The sequence below is a fragment of the Daphnia magna genome, linkage group LG2 (assembly GCF_020631705.1).
Source record: "Daphnia magna isolate NIES linkage group LG2, ASM2063170v1.1, whole genome shotgun sequence".
Classification (NCBI taxonomy): Eukaryota; Metazoa; Arthropoda; class Branchiopoda; order Diplostraca; family Daphniidae; genus Daphnia; species Daphnia magna.
This window is the reverse complement of record NC_059183.1, coordinates 249590-268779: the sequence shown is the minus strand read 5'-3', so window position 1 is coordinate 268779 and position 19190 is coordinate 249590. Positions and strand designations below refer to the sequence as shown.

Below are 19190 nucleotides of genomic sequence, written 5' to 3'. Positions count from 1 at the left end.
TACAGAACGCGCCCAGTGAGGTGGAAGACACTACGGAAATGTTTATGCCCCAGTTGACCAATCCCTCTATTATTCGATCGGCGATTCTTTCTTCATCCCTTTCTTCTTCACCTGTCCCACCTACATCCTCCGCCACTCTTACCTACACTCTATTGAATCGCAGCAGGACACCTATGATTTTCTCGTCCGTTTCATCATCTTCGTCCTCAACTTCGACTACTCCACCGAAACCCCAGCGTTCAGCAGCCGTTGTTGTCAATCTCAGGCCAATTCCTTCCACCACATCTACGACAATACGACCTTCTGTACCTAATTCAACTGATGACAAGACGAACCCTACTAAGATTCAAACAAAAAACAATACGCTACAAGAACCGACAACGACTGCCAAAAGTGTCTTGCTTACTGGTCTTAATCAAACGAGTAGCAACGTCACGTGGATAGCCAACAACAAACTGACGTCACAACTCGTGACGAGCAATGCAACCTCATTTGACGACGCTGATTACGAATATTACGACTACGACGAGACTACGTTACAGAAAACATCACAGAGTACAACTGCGATTGCTAAGAGCACAACGAAGACTTTGACTTCTACCACTAGGGCTATTACTAGCCCACCGGTACAGGTAACTACGTTGACTTTACGACAGGATCTAGTACGACAAGCCACCACAGCAACGACCATAGCGACCACGACGACACTGACGCCTTTCCTTACCACTTCCACAGCAGCGCCGAATGTCGGAATCTTGAACGGACTGACACGGGCAGGTGGAGCCGGAATCAGCATCGGAATCGCATCGGCAGCTTATGCAGCTATTGCTCTCTTTGGAATCCCTTTCATAGGTCGCCGGAGGAGATCAATCAATGAGCGCAATTGGCTGTTTGCGTCTGATTACAATCCCGGCTATCGTCGTCAGTGGTTGAAGGTGGTGGACAACTAAATTTTTTTGAAACGACCGCTTTACTTACACGATTCAATCTTATGACCATATATGACCTATTTTTATTTTTGTTAAAATTTTGCGTGTGTTGGATCATTTTTGTGTAAAGTTGATTGTCATAAATGTATTAACGGTGGAGAGATCAAACTAACGGGAAAATACAGTAATTATATCTATACAGTATATATATCGAGCAGTTTGAATACCAAATGAATATTCACATGAACTGTGGCAATCTATTTTTAATTGTCAGTTTTGCTTGTCGATTCTCACGCCAAACAAAACCAGAACATTAAAGGAGGAGTTTATATCCGTATGTTTGCACTCATTGTTGAATTAATAAATGGGGATGCGCACGGTGAGAAATACACCCAGCTGGTGTGGCGGCTAACGTCAGAACTATCACCGCTCCCGCATGATAAATAATGCGCCGTCTATAACATCGGGAGCGTGGAAATTCCCGAAAACGCTACTTCAATGCGCCAATGAAAATTCTGCGAATCCAGTCACTTAAACGCTTGATGGGTTTTTAAACCTATGCACCCAAGCAAGGGCATTTACCTTTGTCCACAATAATCGCGGAAAGGTGCACAACCTATACCGTCGACTATATATCTGTACCGTCGTTATTTAGATGTTAAGTGGCCGAAAATATTTGTCTGACAGTGTAGGCGTATGAAAAGTTAACTCAATTAGGGAGCATTACGAGTTTAGAAACGGAACCAAAAAGGCGATTGAAAATCACAGATGAGCAGCAGCAGCAAAAAACATAAGAGCCAACAGCAGGTATTAATAGCGTGCCGGTCATTTGGACAGCGATACCCGGTCACAACCGACTGAACGCGAATTTTTACATCCAGCGGAGAGAATCATATCAGCAGTGCAACGATACATGTATCGTTGTATGCAGTGCCTATAAACAAAAACCTCCTGGTTTATAAAGTACAAATAATGCTAACGATGTTATAGTCACTATAGTCAGTCCCCCTGATTACCGTCTTACAACAGGTGGTTGACTGTTAGAACAAAACATCTCTTCCCTAGTCTTCCCCCCACCGGTCCGGAAATGAATCCTTTTTATCCATTAACCCGTTATTATTATTAAATTACTACGAGGAATCACAGCATAAGCGTAACATATGCGTGTGTTGTATACTGTATATACATGTGATGTAGCGGTTTCAATTGCTCGTTCTCTCTCGTTGGCTATGGATTCAAGCTTCATATCACCACCAGTGGCCACCACTATCCCAACAACATTAATTCGCGCATCATCGCCGGAATTTTTTTTTTTCGTTTTTTTAAATAGGCACTGGAGAGAAGCGCGTGAATTCAGGCGTGTCCTTACATATCACGGGGACGAACCGTTCATTTGTTTGGGAGCTTATTGTGTCCCGCGTTTAATATACAAGAACAAGGAGAAGAGGTGGCGGAATGGACGCGCGGCTGTGGGTGCGTTCCGCACGCAATCATTGAGCGTGTAGTTGTCGCTTCGTCATTGAAACATTGTGAAAATGAACGGAAACTTTCGATGCTGGCGGTGGGCCATGTTCGCCTCCTCTATGAGAGATTTTCTTGTAACTTTCAGTTTTTTCATGTTCGTTTCCACCATCCGTTATTTTCTTGCACCTGTGGAGAACTGTGAACGCAGGCGCGTGGCGTCTCTAACCGCTTCGACGACACAATCTTAATTCATTTTTTTTTTTTTCACTTTGTCTTTTTCTTTACCTTCCTTCTTTTGTTTTTGTTTTTTTTCCCTTTCCTCCCTCCTTTTACTTACAGTATCTTTGTATTGCCGCATGACCATCCCGGAGGAGGCAAACTGATAAAAAGCGAAGTGATTCCCTGATCGCCCGTTTAGTCGTGTCGATGATCAAACAGCTTGTCGTGCAGTGCAACAGCAGCAGTGCAGAATAATCCTTGCAACATTGTGCGTGAAAAACTAGCAACTTGACAAGGAACGCCGATGATTGCGAGTTGTGTCGTGAGGAGTGAAGTAGCAATCGAAGGAATTGAATTGCTAATACACCTTCTACTCAAAGTGTCAGACTATCGATAAAATTTCATCGTTTGAAGGCGGAATTTTAGCAGTGCAATGATGCTGCCACTGATACGGCCATTCGTTGTGACTCTGACGATGGCTGTCATCGTCTTGTTGTGTTTGATCCTGGATCCGACATCCGCAGCGGCTTTGGCACGGATCGGATCCCTTAAAGCCAAAATAAACAGAGACAAAAGTAATCCCGCCTTCAGCAGTACAAAACCACCGACAACTTTGCCGAAAGGTCCCGACACGACAACTCGTCTTTTCTTACCAACGTTGCACGTGCTGTTGGACGACGTGCCGGGATCGCGAGAATTCTCAAGTCCTTCTATTCAAAAGGAAACGTTTCGTCCCACCAGTTTACCGGCATCCAGTCGAGCTCCCCTTAAAGGTTTCAATTTGATCCTGGACGATGCTTCTCCTCTATGGCGAAACACGCAAGCTCCTGCGATGAAGACAACCCACCGATTTGAAAATGGCAATTTGAACGCGAACGAAGAGCGTTCAACAAACTTGGCCGATTCACCACAAGATGGCATTCAAATCACCAAAGGCCCGTTTTTTACCAACAATCCAAAGATCGAACATCATCATTTCCAGAATATTGACCATCTCCCCGAAAAATCCGACACGTCGACGATGAAGAATGTTGAACAAACAACGACCCGTCCATTCGCCCCTACGCTGAACTTGGTGATGGACGGGCCGCAGGATCTTTCTTCGCCAAAGGATCGTATGAAAAGCCCCACCACAACTCGAAAGCCGCTTCTTCGGCCGATCGATTCCTTGTTGTTGCAGTACCAACGCGAAGAAGAGCAATCCAACAAAAAGAAGAGGCCGCAAGATAATCTTTTGGAATGGCTAGTGATGATGCAACAACCTGTTACGACTCCCGTCGAGCCGGTCAAGAGTTTCCCGATCGAAGAGGTCAAGACATCCGTTCAACCAGTCAAGACTTTACCTGTTGAAACTGTGCTGACACGCGTCCAGCCGGTGAAGACTTTTGCTCTTCACGAAATGCCACCGATTGAGTTGAACCGTGACAAAGAAGGCCAGAAGAATGACGAATATGAATACGAGTACGAGGAAGGTTACGACGAATTGTCGGAAGTTGAAGATCAAACCGATGTGAAGCTGACGAGTGTCAACCTGCCAAGCAAGTCTGTGAACGAGGTGAGCCAATCCAACGATTGGAAACGAGTTGGCAGTACGTCAGGGATGAACGATCCTGACGAGGACTTTATCGGACCGGTCGTATCGCAACTGATGAAGCCAATCACATCTCCATCGCCTTTGAACAAAAAAACAGGAACTGCCTGGCCGACGACTTCGTTTGGAACAAAACAGGCCAGCAAACCTACTGTGACAGTTGGCTTAAGAGATTGGCCGGTCCAGGTGGGACTCCAGCGGCCGTCACCACCTGCCCAGGTCGGTCTACCAGAATGGCCCGTCCAGGTTGGATTGCAATCGCGTCCCAAACCGACCAAAGCGACCGTCAGGCCGGGCGAATATCAAATGGGTAACGTTTACGCCACCTCTGTGACGACCCCATCTTCGAACGGAATCAGTTGGCAGGAAAAAAGAAAACCGACCGTTGCAGGTGAATATCAAATGGGCAACGTCCAAGGTAATCAGATACTGGAACGTTTCAACTTGACATCTGCGGCCACTCGACGTCCGTCTGATAGTTCACCGGCAACGCGTCCTTCAAACATCTACAAAAATCAACAGAAACGTCCGCCGTTGACGTCACTGCCATTCGCCGTCGTCGAAAAAGAAGACATCAAAGAAAATGAAAATAGAAGGAAGGTCGTCAACTCGTATCAGATAGACGCCCGCGTTCCGTCCTACGGTCAATCGTCGTATTACCTGAATAACAATTCCCCGTCGTTTGGATCGTCCGGACAGCTGAACATGTACCAACCGCAAAAACCAGCTGCACTGGATATGAATAGCTATTATGGATATCCATCTAGCGGTGGTAATTATAAGCCCATGAAACCTTCCACTCCGAAATCCGGGAGATCAGCCATCGAATTTCGATTACACAGACGAAGAAGCAATAGGACCCATTAAGCCATTCATTCCTGGAATCGGGTTATTCGGGGACGGAGCCAACGTCATTTTGATACCGAAACCGACAACCACTGTTCGACCACCGTTCTTCAGCCCTACTGCAACTTCGAATCCAACAGGTCAGTTTAGCACGGAACGTCCTGGCGCGAATCAAATGTCGACCTCTGCCCCATTCCAAATGGAAAATCAGCAACAAATGGGTGGCTATTTCGGAGTGGTCACGTCTGGCCCATTCTGGCCACCGTTTATCAGCACAACGAAGAAGCCGATTCCGTCAGGAGAATTCTCCACCAGCCGGCCTATGAATCAACAACAGATCTCGACGTTTCGGCCTTTCGAAATGGATAATCAGCAACAAATGGGAAGTAATTTTGGCGTGATTACGTCAGGCCCAGCTTGGCTACCAGCGATGAGTACCACAACACCAACGCCCTTCACAATGGAGGAACCGAGCACAAACCGGCCGACTTTTCGGCCTACTAGACCCACGAGACGGCCAACTATGCGACCTACCGTGCGACCTACAAGACCCACTAGGCCGACAACACCAAGTACAACTACCAGTACAACTACTACCAGTACAACTACGACGACGGAACCGCCTGAACCGACCGACTATTTCGATGTTGAGGAAACCGACCCCGAATTCGGGATCGATTATCCAACCACCCAAGAAGAAATAGCCAACATTCCGGGTTTCAACCAGGATATCATAGGCATCAGTAACATGGGAAACGTTATCGTGGTCATGAAACCATCCACTGCTGGGCCGGGCCAGCAAACGGCCAGCACCACTGAGACAACTACGCCGTCACCCGTTCAGCAAATGATGAGTTCCAGTAGGCGGCCATCGACTGAGAGCCAAATGGGCAATTTCATCATCCCGTCTTCCAGCACAGTTGAGCCTCCATTCATCCCTGTTGTAACTTCATCTTCGACTGAGCAAACAATGGCAACTAGACCCACGACAACATCTACGAGACCTCCAACTACGGATGGAGCATTGCAACCTGACCAGATGATTGGAGAAATGATTCCAGAATTTGAGATCGATTACCCCGTACAAGAAGAAATTGCTAACCTCCCAGGAATTTAATCAGAACCCGATAGGAATCAGTAACGACGCCAACGTCATAATAGTTCCGAAACCAACCACCGCCCGCCCTACCCAGCGGCCACCTGTCGTTACGAGCTCATCAACCACAACATCCAGCCCGTCTGCTTCCCAGCAGCCATCCAATTCCAGCAATGATTTGAATGACTTTATGAACGCAGTCGGGCAGATCGAAGACCAACTCAATTTCGGTTTAGAAAACATTGACGTTAACGAAAACACTGTCATCACGAATCACCCTACTGCCCGTCCACCTAATATCATTTCAACCACACCGACCAGTCCGACATTTCCTTCGAGTCAAATCGGACTGACGTTTATTCCCAACAATATGCAAATGAATAATCAGCAATCTACCCCTACTCCGATCCGTCCGCCTGATTCGTCAGTGACATCCGGACCGTTGAATAACAACATGATCCCCACTGTAAATCCTATAAGGCCATCAACAACAACGACGAGTACCACCACGAGGCCCAGCATTGTCAGTACAATAGGACCCATATATTTAGGCCCAGATTTCGGCTATCCAAACGAGCCGATTTATTTTCCAGAAGAAATATTAAGACCTAAGCCAGACACTCCTAAACCTTCTTATGGGGTTCCACCTACTCGCCCTTCGTACGGCGTTCCACCAGTTCCGACGTCAACGATCGGTACCGGCAATGAGCAAAACACAACAACGAAACCGGTGATCAAGCCACCGTTTTTTGTGTCTACCACCACACAGAAGCCGTTCAGTTTCCAGCCGATCAATTTGGCCCAACCGACGGACAGACCGAGCGCAACGTTTGAGAATCAAATGGGTAACTTCAACGCGAGTTCGATAGGCACAGGAGGAAGTAGTTCAAACGAGGGCTCGTCGATTGTTGTCATTATTCAGCCACCTTACCTCGGCCCTTTTTTCCCACAATTTAGCCCAAACAGACCTGTAACAACAACCACCACTCCGACGACGACCACGACTCCAACGACTACAACGCCCACCACGACGACAACTCCGACAACGACGACAACTCCGACAACGACGACAACTCCGACAACGACGACAACCCGACAACGACGACAACCCCGACAACGACGACAACCCGACAACGACGACAACCCCGACAACGACGACAACCCCGACAACTACAACTACACCCACAACAATTCCTACGACAAGCGAACCTTTTGATTTGTTTCAGCAACAAATCAAACCGATTCTACCAACTGATTTTCAAATGGGAAATGGTTTCATTCCACAACGTCCTAACAACCAAACTCCATCCGCTTCGGGCGGATTCAACATTTCCGCTTTCTTAGATTCGTTCGCCACCTACTATGGAATACCTTCCTTCTTATTCCCCGGTTATTATCAAATGGGTAATTATTATCATTTTTCAACCACAACAACATCAACAACAACAACAACAACCAACAACAACAACGGAGGATAGCGATTCAGCCATTTTGAGTGTCGTTTCACCATCACCCATTTCTCCGGACAACAGCAGCCTGCCTTGCATTCAATTGTCAACCTCAACGGCCACAACCGAACCAACAACACTGGACAATCAAGCCACGTCGACAAACGAAGTGGAAATCGATCAGGAATCACCTCAACTACCAGCAGTTGTAGTTTCATCCCCACCAACGCTACCCCCAATAGCTCAATTCTTCGTCCCCGTTTCTTCCGGATCGTCTTCATCTTCATCTTCGTCTTCATCCGATGGATCCATTTCGTCGGGTGGCATCATCGGCGGCGTGTCTTCGTCCGGCAGCTCCATCAGCCTCACCGGATTCTTATTGTTCTTCTTCTTTATCGCATTGCCCATCATCTTTGGCTGTTTGACTCTCTTGGAAATCCCTTACATTGTCAGCGGAGTTTTGATACTGGCAGTCGCCCCGCTAACCCTCTTACTATTCTTCAAAGTATCGGGCGCCTTTCACGGACGCAATCATCAAAATTGGCACATCGATTGGCGTCGGATCATATCGAAACCTGATGCTGAGCTGCTTGCAACTTGAACAGGACGTCCTGGCCATGCTGGATAGTTATCCTTATCGGGAGATGGAGACAACGACAACTTACCATTGGGATCATCTCGAACATTATTCTTATGACCGTTAAAATTATAAATTCAAGGAGGAAAAAAAAAAGTGGGCAGTTTAGATATGAGAACTAACACACACACACACACACACTCATTGTGCTGGGAACTAGTCAGCTTTGAAGTGAAACAACAGAAGGAAAAAATCCAACGTAACAACGTCGTTTACATAAATGGGTGGATGCGTTTTCAGGTGGTTGCATTTTGGGGTAAAAAAAAAAAAAAAATAATTTTTCGCTTTTGGGTTTGCACGCGCGGCTTGTATTACTATGATTTTTGTGGGGAGTACCAATAAGTCACATTTGTATAATATTACAGCACATTTCCGTTTGATTGGCAAGATAAAAAACTAAAGCACAGTACATCTTATCAAATACAACATTTAAAAAATTGCATTCGCACATATTGCGCAATATAGGGCGTGACATGAGACGCAGCGTCAAAACAGCAGCACCTGAATAATTACATGGCAAGTGTATCAAGATTATGAATAAGTAGGTTACTGAAGGTTTTCATTCCAAATCTAACCGACATGTAATAGTTGTTGCTTATTGCAGTGATGTACTCGGTAAACTCTCTCGCATTCTGTGTTCGTATATAGTTATTATAAACGATATCGTGTTTTTCGATGTTATGCCGCATGAGAACTTGCTGCTTTTCCTCTATAACATCGCATTTCAGTCTGTTTCGACTCCATATTTTTCGAGTGTGCGTGTAAAATTGCGTCGTTGAGGCCATTTACCTCGACACGACTCGAACTATTGCAGACAACGGCACAACAACATGTAATGAAAAATGCAATGAACATATTGAAACAATCGAGGCAATACAATATCTAAAATTCGTTCACATTGCAACTCTCTCTCTTAAATTGCATGAAATCTAGAATTGCAATTCGCCGTTTTCCCCCTTTTTTTTTATGTCCACTTCACATTGGCTAAAAAAACATAATGGCGAAACAAAAAAAAAGGACAATGGAAAAGCGGAAAACAGGAGAGCCCCGTCGTGTCACAGATTCATTCGAGACAAAGCGGAACACGCGGAAAAGAGACGCATCATAGACGGAAAATAGCCAATTATCTGCTGGCATTAGACATGATGCTCATCACAAACAAAAGAATGTTGTCTTAGTAGCACGCAGCTGATGGTTATAGTTGTTATAGGCCGTTTAATCCAGCAAAGAAGGCCATCAGCCCAATACACTTGTTTCAGCTTGTTTGTTATCCATTTGTAATTAATTCTAGTTCGGCTTTTCTTTTCTAGTTATCTATAAAAGAAACATTCTTGTGGCTTCGTTTCACCATTTCAAATGAGTCGTTATTATATATCCAACCACAGCGTGCACCAACGATTATAATCAAGCTTCCCGTTATTAGAAATCCGCTGAATCTATTGAAAAAAGCGCATCTCTAAATGCTGTATGCGAAGCGATGTTGATGTTGAAAAAAATCGTTAGTTTATTATGTCTCATTCAGTGTTTAATTATAACTATGGGTATACTATTCGCGTCCCTCTGCATTCTGCTCTACTAAAACATAGTTAGCGATTTCTTATTTGAAAACAATTTCTAGTTCATGGGGTTGGACCATTTAGCAACAGCAAATTGTATGGAACTCCTTTCTATCCTGGCCTGATTTTGATTGAAATCAAAAGAAAAATTCAGTAAAGTGTATAGTGCTGCTGCTGCGTATGTACATCTAGATGTTCTGAGAGCTCTCGGTTAGCACCCAACGCTGCACATAAACCGCAAAGGTCTTTTCCCCTCATAGCTCATCGTTATTCTTTTTTAGCATCGTACATTATTGTTGACTGAATAGCCGTCAACAGCCAAACATCATTTCGAACAAACCGGGTGAACGAACAAAGAATTGCACCACAACGACTATTTGCATATTATGCAGTTCAAGAACGTCTGATTGTTTTGCATTGGAAATGGAGTCTCGGTCAACTAGTTTTACGCACATCAATACAACCCAATACTACACGCACTATACACAATATACCATACAGTGTTAGTGCGCTCGTTTGGTGGAACGTTTTGAAATGCGAGTTGCGCAATTCTGAGTAAACAGCGTAGGAAATGCACAACACCATCGGTGCATCCCATCCCGTCTTACACCTTTCTTATGTACGTCCAACCGCAAAGTCCGACAGCTTCCCCTCTCTTATCTTTTATTTATTGCGCATTGCGGTCTATTTAGTCTTTTAAGGCAGATGTCGGGCATGACTGCACCGCTCCATGCTGGTCTTGGCGTCAAAACTACCAAAGTCTTTAGAAGACGATTCCGTTTTTCGTCTCCTCCTCCCTTCGTTTTTTTCTCTCTCTCTCTCTCTCTCTCTACATGTTATTATTTACGCCACTCTGTCGCGTTTTTACTTGCATCGCTGATGCGCTTGCATTATATAGGTAGACGTCGTGATGGGGCATATCTCATTTGTTGCATTTCTTTTCTTGGTTGGCCATCCGTTTGTGGTCGTCACGCTCGGCCCCTTGCCGGTTCCTTCCTCTTTTGACAAGCCAACAAATCACTTTAGCGTTTCTGCTACAAGCACATACGGAAGCAACAAAAGAAGAATGATTAAAAAGGATGTTGCAATGACGAAGGCAACGGGTTCGTCACGAACGCATCCGTGAATATAACTATCAAGTTTTATTGTATCGAACTACGTGGCGACGTCATAGATTCATAACTGCCGCTTTTCACCACGGCAATTCGCCGAGTGACGAGGAAGATGTTTAGCCATTGTCGCGTTCTAGTTTTCTCCTCGTTTTGTGTCAGTGAAAAATTCATTGAAACGATTACGCGACAATACCATCATGGAACAAAAAAACAGCAAAAGAAGACGCTGGTTATGTAGTTGCAGACACACTCCAATCGTCTTTTCTCTCGTTTAGCTGTGGATAATATGAACACCACCTGTGGTTTTTTTCGGGCTGTTGTTGCAGGGGAAACGGCCGGATGGTGGGGTCAAACACCGTCCGGAATGGTGTCGTCGTCGTCGTCGTCGGCATCATTATATATTTTTAAAAAAACTATTATCGAAGGATGTGTGAATTAGGCCGTCGCATTAGAATGCTGACCAAACCGACCGCGTCGTTTCCGATCACTTGCTGCGCCACCACCCACCAAGTGTCCAACTATATACACATCATCCCCCCTCCTTTTAGTCCAACAAAACACTTTAGCTCAAATGCTAAATGAGGTCTTTTGTCTCTCAGAACACGTTTTCTTTTTCTACATTACACGAAATAACACAAACCTTTTTTGTTTTTCTCTCTTTCCCGCGGGTCATCATCGTCCGTTTCTTCTTTCTCACAAACTGGACTGTGTGTACATAGTACTAGAGTGGGTGTAGTCCCCTCGCGGGAATGATTATTTGCCGATACTTAAAAAGAAAAACAACAAAAAAATGAGCTGCCAGTGTGGTGGTAAAACGAGGAAAAACGATAAAAGGAAAGAAAAACGAGGAATATTTAACGACCTGCTCGACTGTCGCATGCACTCGGGGACATGGAATATGAGGTGCATCAGGATATAGGACGACAAAGTATGGGAGAGAGAGAGAAATAGAATAACCATATACACCACAGTAGAGTATATGTAGCTATATGTTAGTTTGAGAGCCTAATAATTGCGCGTGCTTTGCTTCAGGTGTTTTACAAAGTGGATGATACTACATCAGGGACAGAGGCGCACAAGTCTCAGCAACGTCGTCACCGTCACAGTTCCGCCGTCACGGCTCGACAATTTTCCCTGTGTTTTTTTTTTTTTTTAATCTCCATAGATAAAGGTATATACAGTAGATAGACTTGTAGAGAAACAGAAACTAGCCGTCAGTTATTCCTCAGAGAAGCGGAGCACTAGTGAAACAGCGGGGAGTCTGTGTGTAGCATCGAATTTCATCAGTGAGTGGAGCTTCAGGCCAGTCGCCGCGTTTCAGTTTTTGTGGCTGTGTGAAAGAGAGATCGCCAGATCGAGATCACCAGCAGAGAAAGCTGATAGACCTTTTGGTAGAAGTAGAAGGCAGACTTCAGTCACGATGGATCTGCACTGGTGAGAAGACACGCAAGTCTCTTGGCCGCGTCCACAAGCTCTTTAGCGCCGTCTCAACTGTCTAACTGTATAACCACCGCTAGTGATCGTCGTCCAAAAAGAACTTAACTGTTCTTGCACGCTTCTTGTTGTTGATTATTGTTAAATTAGCATTTTCACATTTTTCTGTTGAACCCTCCCGAGTTGATTTCGGCCGAATCCCGTCACACAAATAGCCGAGAAAAGACAGGAATCATGGGCGCTCCTGGTTCGAAAGCCACCGCGAGATCCTTGCTTGTGTTCTTCTTCTTCTTCTTGTTGGCCATTGCTGCCTACGCATGGGCCGATGAATTCGCCGTAGAACCGGCCAACGAAGACGATGCTTACGATGCTTTAGTTATGCAAGAAGAACAAGCGACCACCGAAGCCGGACGCGACGATGGCCAAGGAGATGCCGTAACCGAAGACGAAGATTTCCATCAACCGACGATGACCGGCATCGACAACGACAAGTTTTTGCGCCGTTTGGTACGAGTCCAGGCATTCTCCCGACCGATTCGGACCAAAACACGTCCCGTCTGGTACAACGGCCAATCGCCGGTCTCGTTCAAATCCTCTTCGACGACTGCATCGACAACGACCAAGCCGTCGACCAGCGTGCAACCCATTTCCGAGACGATGCCGACCACTGACATCACCACCCCTCCGTCGGCAACGGAAGAAGTTAACAAGACTGCGGAAGCGACCAACACGACGCCGGTCGACGACAACAACAGCACCGCAATCGAGTTGAGCCAATCGCAAGAAGAGAGATGGCTGATTGAAACCTTGGAAGAAGTGGCCCAAACGGTTCAAGATTCTCAACCGTCTTCGGATGATGGGTCTCGAACAAACGGCGGCCACCGAAGCGCCAAAGGTCCACGAAGACAAGTTGAACGAACAGCAGAATAGTTTGTCGTATTCGGCCGCCAGTTCGCCTGAACTCATCGTGCACGACAGCGTTACTAGCACCCCGGTTCCAGCTACCATCTCTTCGGCTCCTGTTTGGATCTACCGGCCGACATCGGCGCCCAGCAAGGAACCGGCTAGTGTCCTGAGCCCAGCCAAACGTGGCGGAACTCAGCCTCCCGCCAACACCAACGGATTGAGCCGATGGGGCGTAACGGTGAAACCAGGTGTGGCCGCTACCGTCTCGACGACGGTGCGCAGTTTGAAACAGCCCAACCCCATCGGGTTAGTCACGGCCTTCTAAACCTGTCGCCGACGTTGAACGGCTGACGACCACTGCCCATCACAAGGTGCCCAGATCGACGTTGGCCAGCCAAATGCTGAGCAAAACGGCCATCCCGTCTACTCAGCAAACAGCAGATTGGTGGGTCACCAAACCCAATTTCCAGTTCGACAATTTGAGCGTGGAAGAAGCGGATTACGGCCTAGGTGAAAGCAGCCAAACAACAGGCACATCAGCGGAATTGGCCGAACCAAATGCCGAACTCCCGCCACCGAAATCGCCACCTCATTTCAATATCTTTTACGCGGACGGACAAGAAGCTCCGAGTAGCATCAAAAACCGACCTGCCACCTTTTACCAATCGACGCCTCGTCTTCCGCTGTCTGCCAATCCTCTGGTTATCAAAGCGCCTCTGGCCACTAGGACGTCCACGGTGAGACCCAAAACGACAGGTAAGCCAACCACAACGACGACCACTAAACGACCGTCGACGACTAAAAGGGCCGCGCCAACAACGACCACAACAACGACGACTCCAAGACCGAGGACGTCGAGGCCGAGGACGACGTCGACTACCAACAAACCGAAATCGAAACCGACGACCGTGTCGACGAGGAAGCCGCCCGCCACCATCCCGATCCGACAGACGAGCAACAGGCCGGACAGTGTGCAATTTGTTCGCGTGCCCCTGCCCAATCTTCGACCGCCTTTCCCGGTCGATTCGGGAGTGACGGACGAACCTGGAAATTTCCAAGAGTTTGTTCGCACCACAACCGAAAGCCCTGAAGATCCGTCGGAAGTGACGGACGTGTTTGAAATCGATGTCGGCGGTACAGAAATCCGGCCCGTATTTCCGCCCGAATTCGAAGCAGAAGAGGAATTTGGAGCCAACGGTGATCTCAGCGATAACACGGCTGAAACGAACACCAGTACGACGGACAGCAGCAGCAGCAGCGGCGGCAGCACTGGATCGAGCGGAAGCGAATCAAACAATAACGGTTTGATTGATGAGCAGCAAATTCCCATCAATTTCGTTGTTGTCAATATTTGGAATTACGTCGGAGGGCAATTGACTTTGGTTGGCCAGCAAGTGGTTCCCGCTCAAGTCTTGGCCGGCATCAACATCACCAATGGAGCCACCATCCAGTCGTCCAGTTTGCCGGAGACCATCCTGAGTCAGCTGACTAATCTTTTGGGATCTACGACTCCGTTGACTACACCATCGACTACGACGACAACGACGACTCCCAAGCCAACACTACCTCCTCGTCCTTATGGCGGTGTAGGCAATCCTGCTTTAGTGGGAGTAGGTCCATCCGTCGTGAAAGGACCAGACTACGGAAAACCCAGTCAAACTTACGGCCCACCAAAAGCCCCATCGACGTCTTACGGCCCTCCACCCAAAGCTCCGTCAGCATCTTATGGGCCACCTCCGACAGCTCCCGCTCAATCGTACGGGCCTCCACCACCTTCGTCGTACGGACCTCCACCTCCGGCTCAATCGTACGGACCTCCACCTCCCGCTCAATCGTACGGACCTCCACCTCCCGCTCAGACGTACGGACCTCCACCGCCATCGTCGTACGGACCACCTCCGTCTTACGGGCCTCCACCTCCGCCATCCATTTCGGATCCTGCCCAATATTACGCACCGCCAACAACCACTGCAGCTCCATCGTATGTACTCGCTGAACAGTCGTACCAACCACCGTCTCCAACTCCGCTAGACTTGGAAGCCAACCAATATCCGACGACGTCTTACGGCCCTCCGCCAACCACAAAAGCTCCCCCTACTTCTTATGGTCCTCCCGTTATAGCCGCTCCTACCATATCGTATGGACCTCCACCCAAAGCTCCTTCCACATCTTACGGACCACCACCCAAAGCTCCTTCGACGTCTTACGGAGTGCCTTCCGTCCTGATCGGTCAACCCATTCAAACGTCGTACGGTCCTCCACCTACACCGAAGCCAATCGATCTCGAGTCTTACGCCGAGAAACACCATCACCACCATCACGATTATCATCACCATCAAGCTTCCAACATGGATTATCATCCTGACCACCGCACAACAACGACCACAACAACCACAACAGCATCGCCAGTGACGATCTCCGCATATCGCGCGCCGTTGGGACACAACCACCAATTTTCATCGGCTTCATTTTCTCAGTTGCAAGTGAAACCTCCGCAGAATCCACCAAACCCACCCGAGATCAATAATCACGTGATCGTCAAAGGAATCGCCAACGCCAACCAAATCAACAGCAACAGCAACAGCAACAACAACAACAAGAATACGGGCAAAGGAGGTGGTAGGAGGCCGTCCAACAAGAAGAAGCAGGGAGTCAAAGTTGTTAGCACGACCTTACGCACCCCGCAAGGCAATTTGAATTTTGTCGACATCAACAACGGAGCTAGTCCAGGCCCGTTTGTCAAAGGAGGCAATCCATTGGGCGCACTTTTACCTGATTTCATTCTGGAGAGTCTTGGCCATCCCATGTCTTTCTTGCCGCACGAATTTTCGCACAGATCCGGACACTTCGCCCCACGTTTCGAGGACTCCCCCCCGCAAGGTATAATTCACCATCTCTTGTATTAGTAGCTTATTAGGTTAAACGAGTCCTCTTTATGGTACCAGTCATTGTTCCCTCTGTTTAAGCTACAAAAGACAAAAAACAACCTACTTACAAAAATTGTTTAGTGAAACTTTCCCCAGCCCCAATTGGTTTTTTTACCCGTATCGCTGCGTGTTTTTGAACTAGAATATCCGGCTAATTGGTTGATGTGAACAAAGCACAAACAGTCTGGCCATTTATTTGTTTTCATTCTTCTTCTTCTTTTTTTAGTCGTTCATAACTTGCATCAGTCCAATTCCCGCTCTGACGTTGTGACATCAAGCCGAACTGGAAATGACGGAGAGTCGATTACTGGCCGCAATAGAGCTCAACCATCCATTCAAGGTTATTTTAGTCCCATATGTTTACTATTACGCGCTATTGATTCAACAACCCACAAGAAAAGAACAAAAATGAAAAAAAAACAAAAAACGCTCATAAGGAAAAGACGAATTTTCGGGAAAGGGGGAAAAACAAGGAAGACAACAAAAAGAAACCGGAAAAAGAAAAAAACAAACAAACTACATGATAAATATCTTTGTATTATGGCTTGCAGGTAGCAAAAGTAATAACAAGGCAAAGAGTCCCGTTAGCGATGGCGTCACCAGCAACCCCACCAACAAACAATCCAAACATTCGTTTGACCCACGGCCGCCATTTACCATCAGCCGGCCATCACCGTCTGCGATGGGTACGTGAAAACTCGTTTTATCCACGTCAAATGTAGAGTGCGAAATGATGGCACAATGTTGATTGTATACGGTACTATACGGTCGACATTTGAAATGTTTAAAAATGATTTAGATCGCACTCTACCGTGTCTCGAATGATTTACAGTTAGTTCAATTGCGCTGTGCAAAAACGTTAATTGCATGTACATAGAAGCATATAATCTCTAGAATGAAAACGAATTGAATTATTATTATTAAATTGAACGCGCGATGGGACGCAGAAATCGCTTTCGGTGATGCGGTTGGCAAGAGGTTAACGCCAGTTGCCCATTATTCGTCCGCGCAACAGCCGTCTGGACATCCGTTAGATTTGACCCACGGCAGCCGTCAAGGTATGTTAGCTCCTAATCAAAAGGATGATTGAGGGTGACTTCGAGCGACATCTTAACGAACTGCTCCCTTGTTTTCTTCTTCTCTGTCCCTGTTTTGGGATGAAACAATTCAGGAATTGCAGCTGCCGAAGGCTCGATGAGAACAACGACAACTGAATCAGCCAAATCGGACCGTGGACGATTCAACTTGCAAAACGGAATGAAGTTCAACCTTCCGGCCGCGGCCATTTCTGCTGCTGCCTTTTCTCTGCCGATTTTAGTTGGCCGCAAACGACGACAAGTTGAGTCCAGAAGAGGTCCTTATTGGCAGTTGAAAGAAGAAGAAGAACATGACCACGAAGCGGAGGATGCGTTCGTCCGACATTTCACGGCTGAGAACGAGCGAGAGATGCGCAAAAAGAACATTGCCTCGTACAATTGCCGACAGCTATCGGTGAACGATGAAAGTGCTGGCGCTGCTGTTCCCGGCCGTAGCGTCGCCACAACTCTTCACCATCTGCTCGTTTGTCCCGGTCGCCAATCCCGAACGCTGAACATGATCTTGCTGGACGGCTTGACCATTCGCTGAGTGCTGCACGTCATCACCGACGTTAAATAAAAATCGCTACTTTTCCCGTTATTTGACTATTATCTCTGGCCATAAGCTCCTTTTGAATTGCTTTCAATCTCTGTGAGCTGGCTCTCGGAGAACGAGAAAGAAAGAAGCTGAAGACGAGATTAAGACTTACTTTATTCCTCTTTGCATCCGTCCTCCCATTTCGTGCGTCGTTACAACTACTTATTAGAATTCCTCAATTACAATTAAGAAGAAAAATGTCACCATTTTCGCATTTCTCTTTCATCCTATTTTATTTGTTGTTTTGTTAAACTGTTGCTTTCATGTTTTATAATATTATTTTAATATACATACATCATTTAGAAAATGTATCGATTCAACATCGTCCATTCTTGTTTTGTTTGAGGAAGCGATCGATTTTGCAATCCACTGAAATAAATCCTATTACACAATTCAACCAAATAACATCCGACTTCTTTTTTATATTCTCTTATGACAATCACAATTTGTAAGCGTGGCGTTAACATTTATGAATTGTATACGTCATGCCATGTTGTTTCTTTCGTTTTTGTTCTTCTCTTTCTCGGGACATTCCTTCAAATAAACACAATCAACATTGCACCAATGTGTAATCATAGACCTACTGTTGTGAGGCAAAAGGTCTGCTGTGTCACCTCGACGCCTTTCGTCGTATGCGCGATAGACCGTGTGAAAAATGTTTAAGCAACCGAGCAAAAGCTCCATTCTGTATTCATTCTCAGACCATTGAATTATGATGGCGGTCTCGCTGTGTTGCGCAGGAAGAATTGCGGAGCGAACGAGAAGATATCGGTCTATAACGGGACTTTCCAAAGAAAGAGAAAAGAACTTTCTTGGTGCATACGACGAGGACGTTCACATCAATTTATCGCCATTTCCAAAGAGGCAGGTGCAGTTACCTGAAATGGCAGCCTCAAAGATCGGCAATTCCCTTTTTTTTTTCTTAATCACAGAACAAATAAAACAGAGAAATATCAAACAAACAATGCAATAAATGCAATCATGTGTGTGTCTTTAAATTATACTTTTTTTTATTTCAACTCGATTTTTATGAATTTTTGATTTAACTTTCATATTGTACGTGCGTTCGATGGCGGGAACGTTTGGCTGCCGTGAATTTATTTTAAGAAAGAAGTAAGAGTTAATAAGTAACATTCTTTTCCCTCGGTTTTATTAACTTAGCCCAGGCTCTTTACATGCGCGGGCCATCAATGCATTCGGCACGATTCGGCCCACTGCATTCCAGTCAAGGCACTGCGAAACGGCACAACCAGCGGCACACGACCAAAGATATTAAAGGTACAGATACCATTAGTATCCAAATGCAAAGCCATGTGTATATTTCATAGCACGCACGATATTGGGCCTACGC

At 46.4% G+C, this 19190-nt stretch overlaps 3 protein-coding genes across 3 annotated transcripts; all 3 read left to right on the top strand.

Annotated features, from left to right (window-relative positions):
- Positions 1 to 38: 38 nt before the first annotated feature.
- On the top strand, positions 39 to 950 carry LOC116915437 (uncharacterized protein PB18E9.04c). The gene has a single exon (XM_032920578.2). The coding sequence runs from the start codon at positions 39 to 41 to the stop codon at positions 948 to 950; it is 912 nt and encodes a 303-aa protein (XP_032776469.2).
- Positions 951 to 2823: 1873 nt separating this feature from the next.
- LOC116915342 (mucin-17) lies at positions 2824 to 9121 on the top strand. Its single transcript, XM_032920434.2, is given in 6 exon segments — positions 2824 to 5015; positions 5017 to 6162; positions 6164 to 7253; positions 7255 to 7602; positions 7604 to 8182; positions 8184 to 9121. Coding segments are annotated over 6 exon segments (5247 nt in total). The 5' UTR covers positions 2824 to 3045; the 3' UTR covers positions 8298 to 9121.
- A 2876-nt stretch (positions 9122 to 11997) lies between these two features.
- LOC116915347 (mucin-5AC) lies at positions 11998 to 18398 on the top strand. The gene is given in 7 exon segments (XM_032920445.2): positions 11998 to 13190; positions 13192 to 13557; positions 13559 to 16118; positions 16392 to 16505; positions 16717 to 16851; positions 17113 to 17223; positions 17337 to 18398. Coding segments are annotated over 7 exon segments (4365 nt in total). The 5' UTR covers positions 11998 to 12566; the 3' UTR covers positions 17792 to 18398.
- The last annotated feature ends 792 nt before the right edge of the window (positions 18399 to 19190 follow it).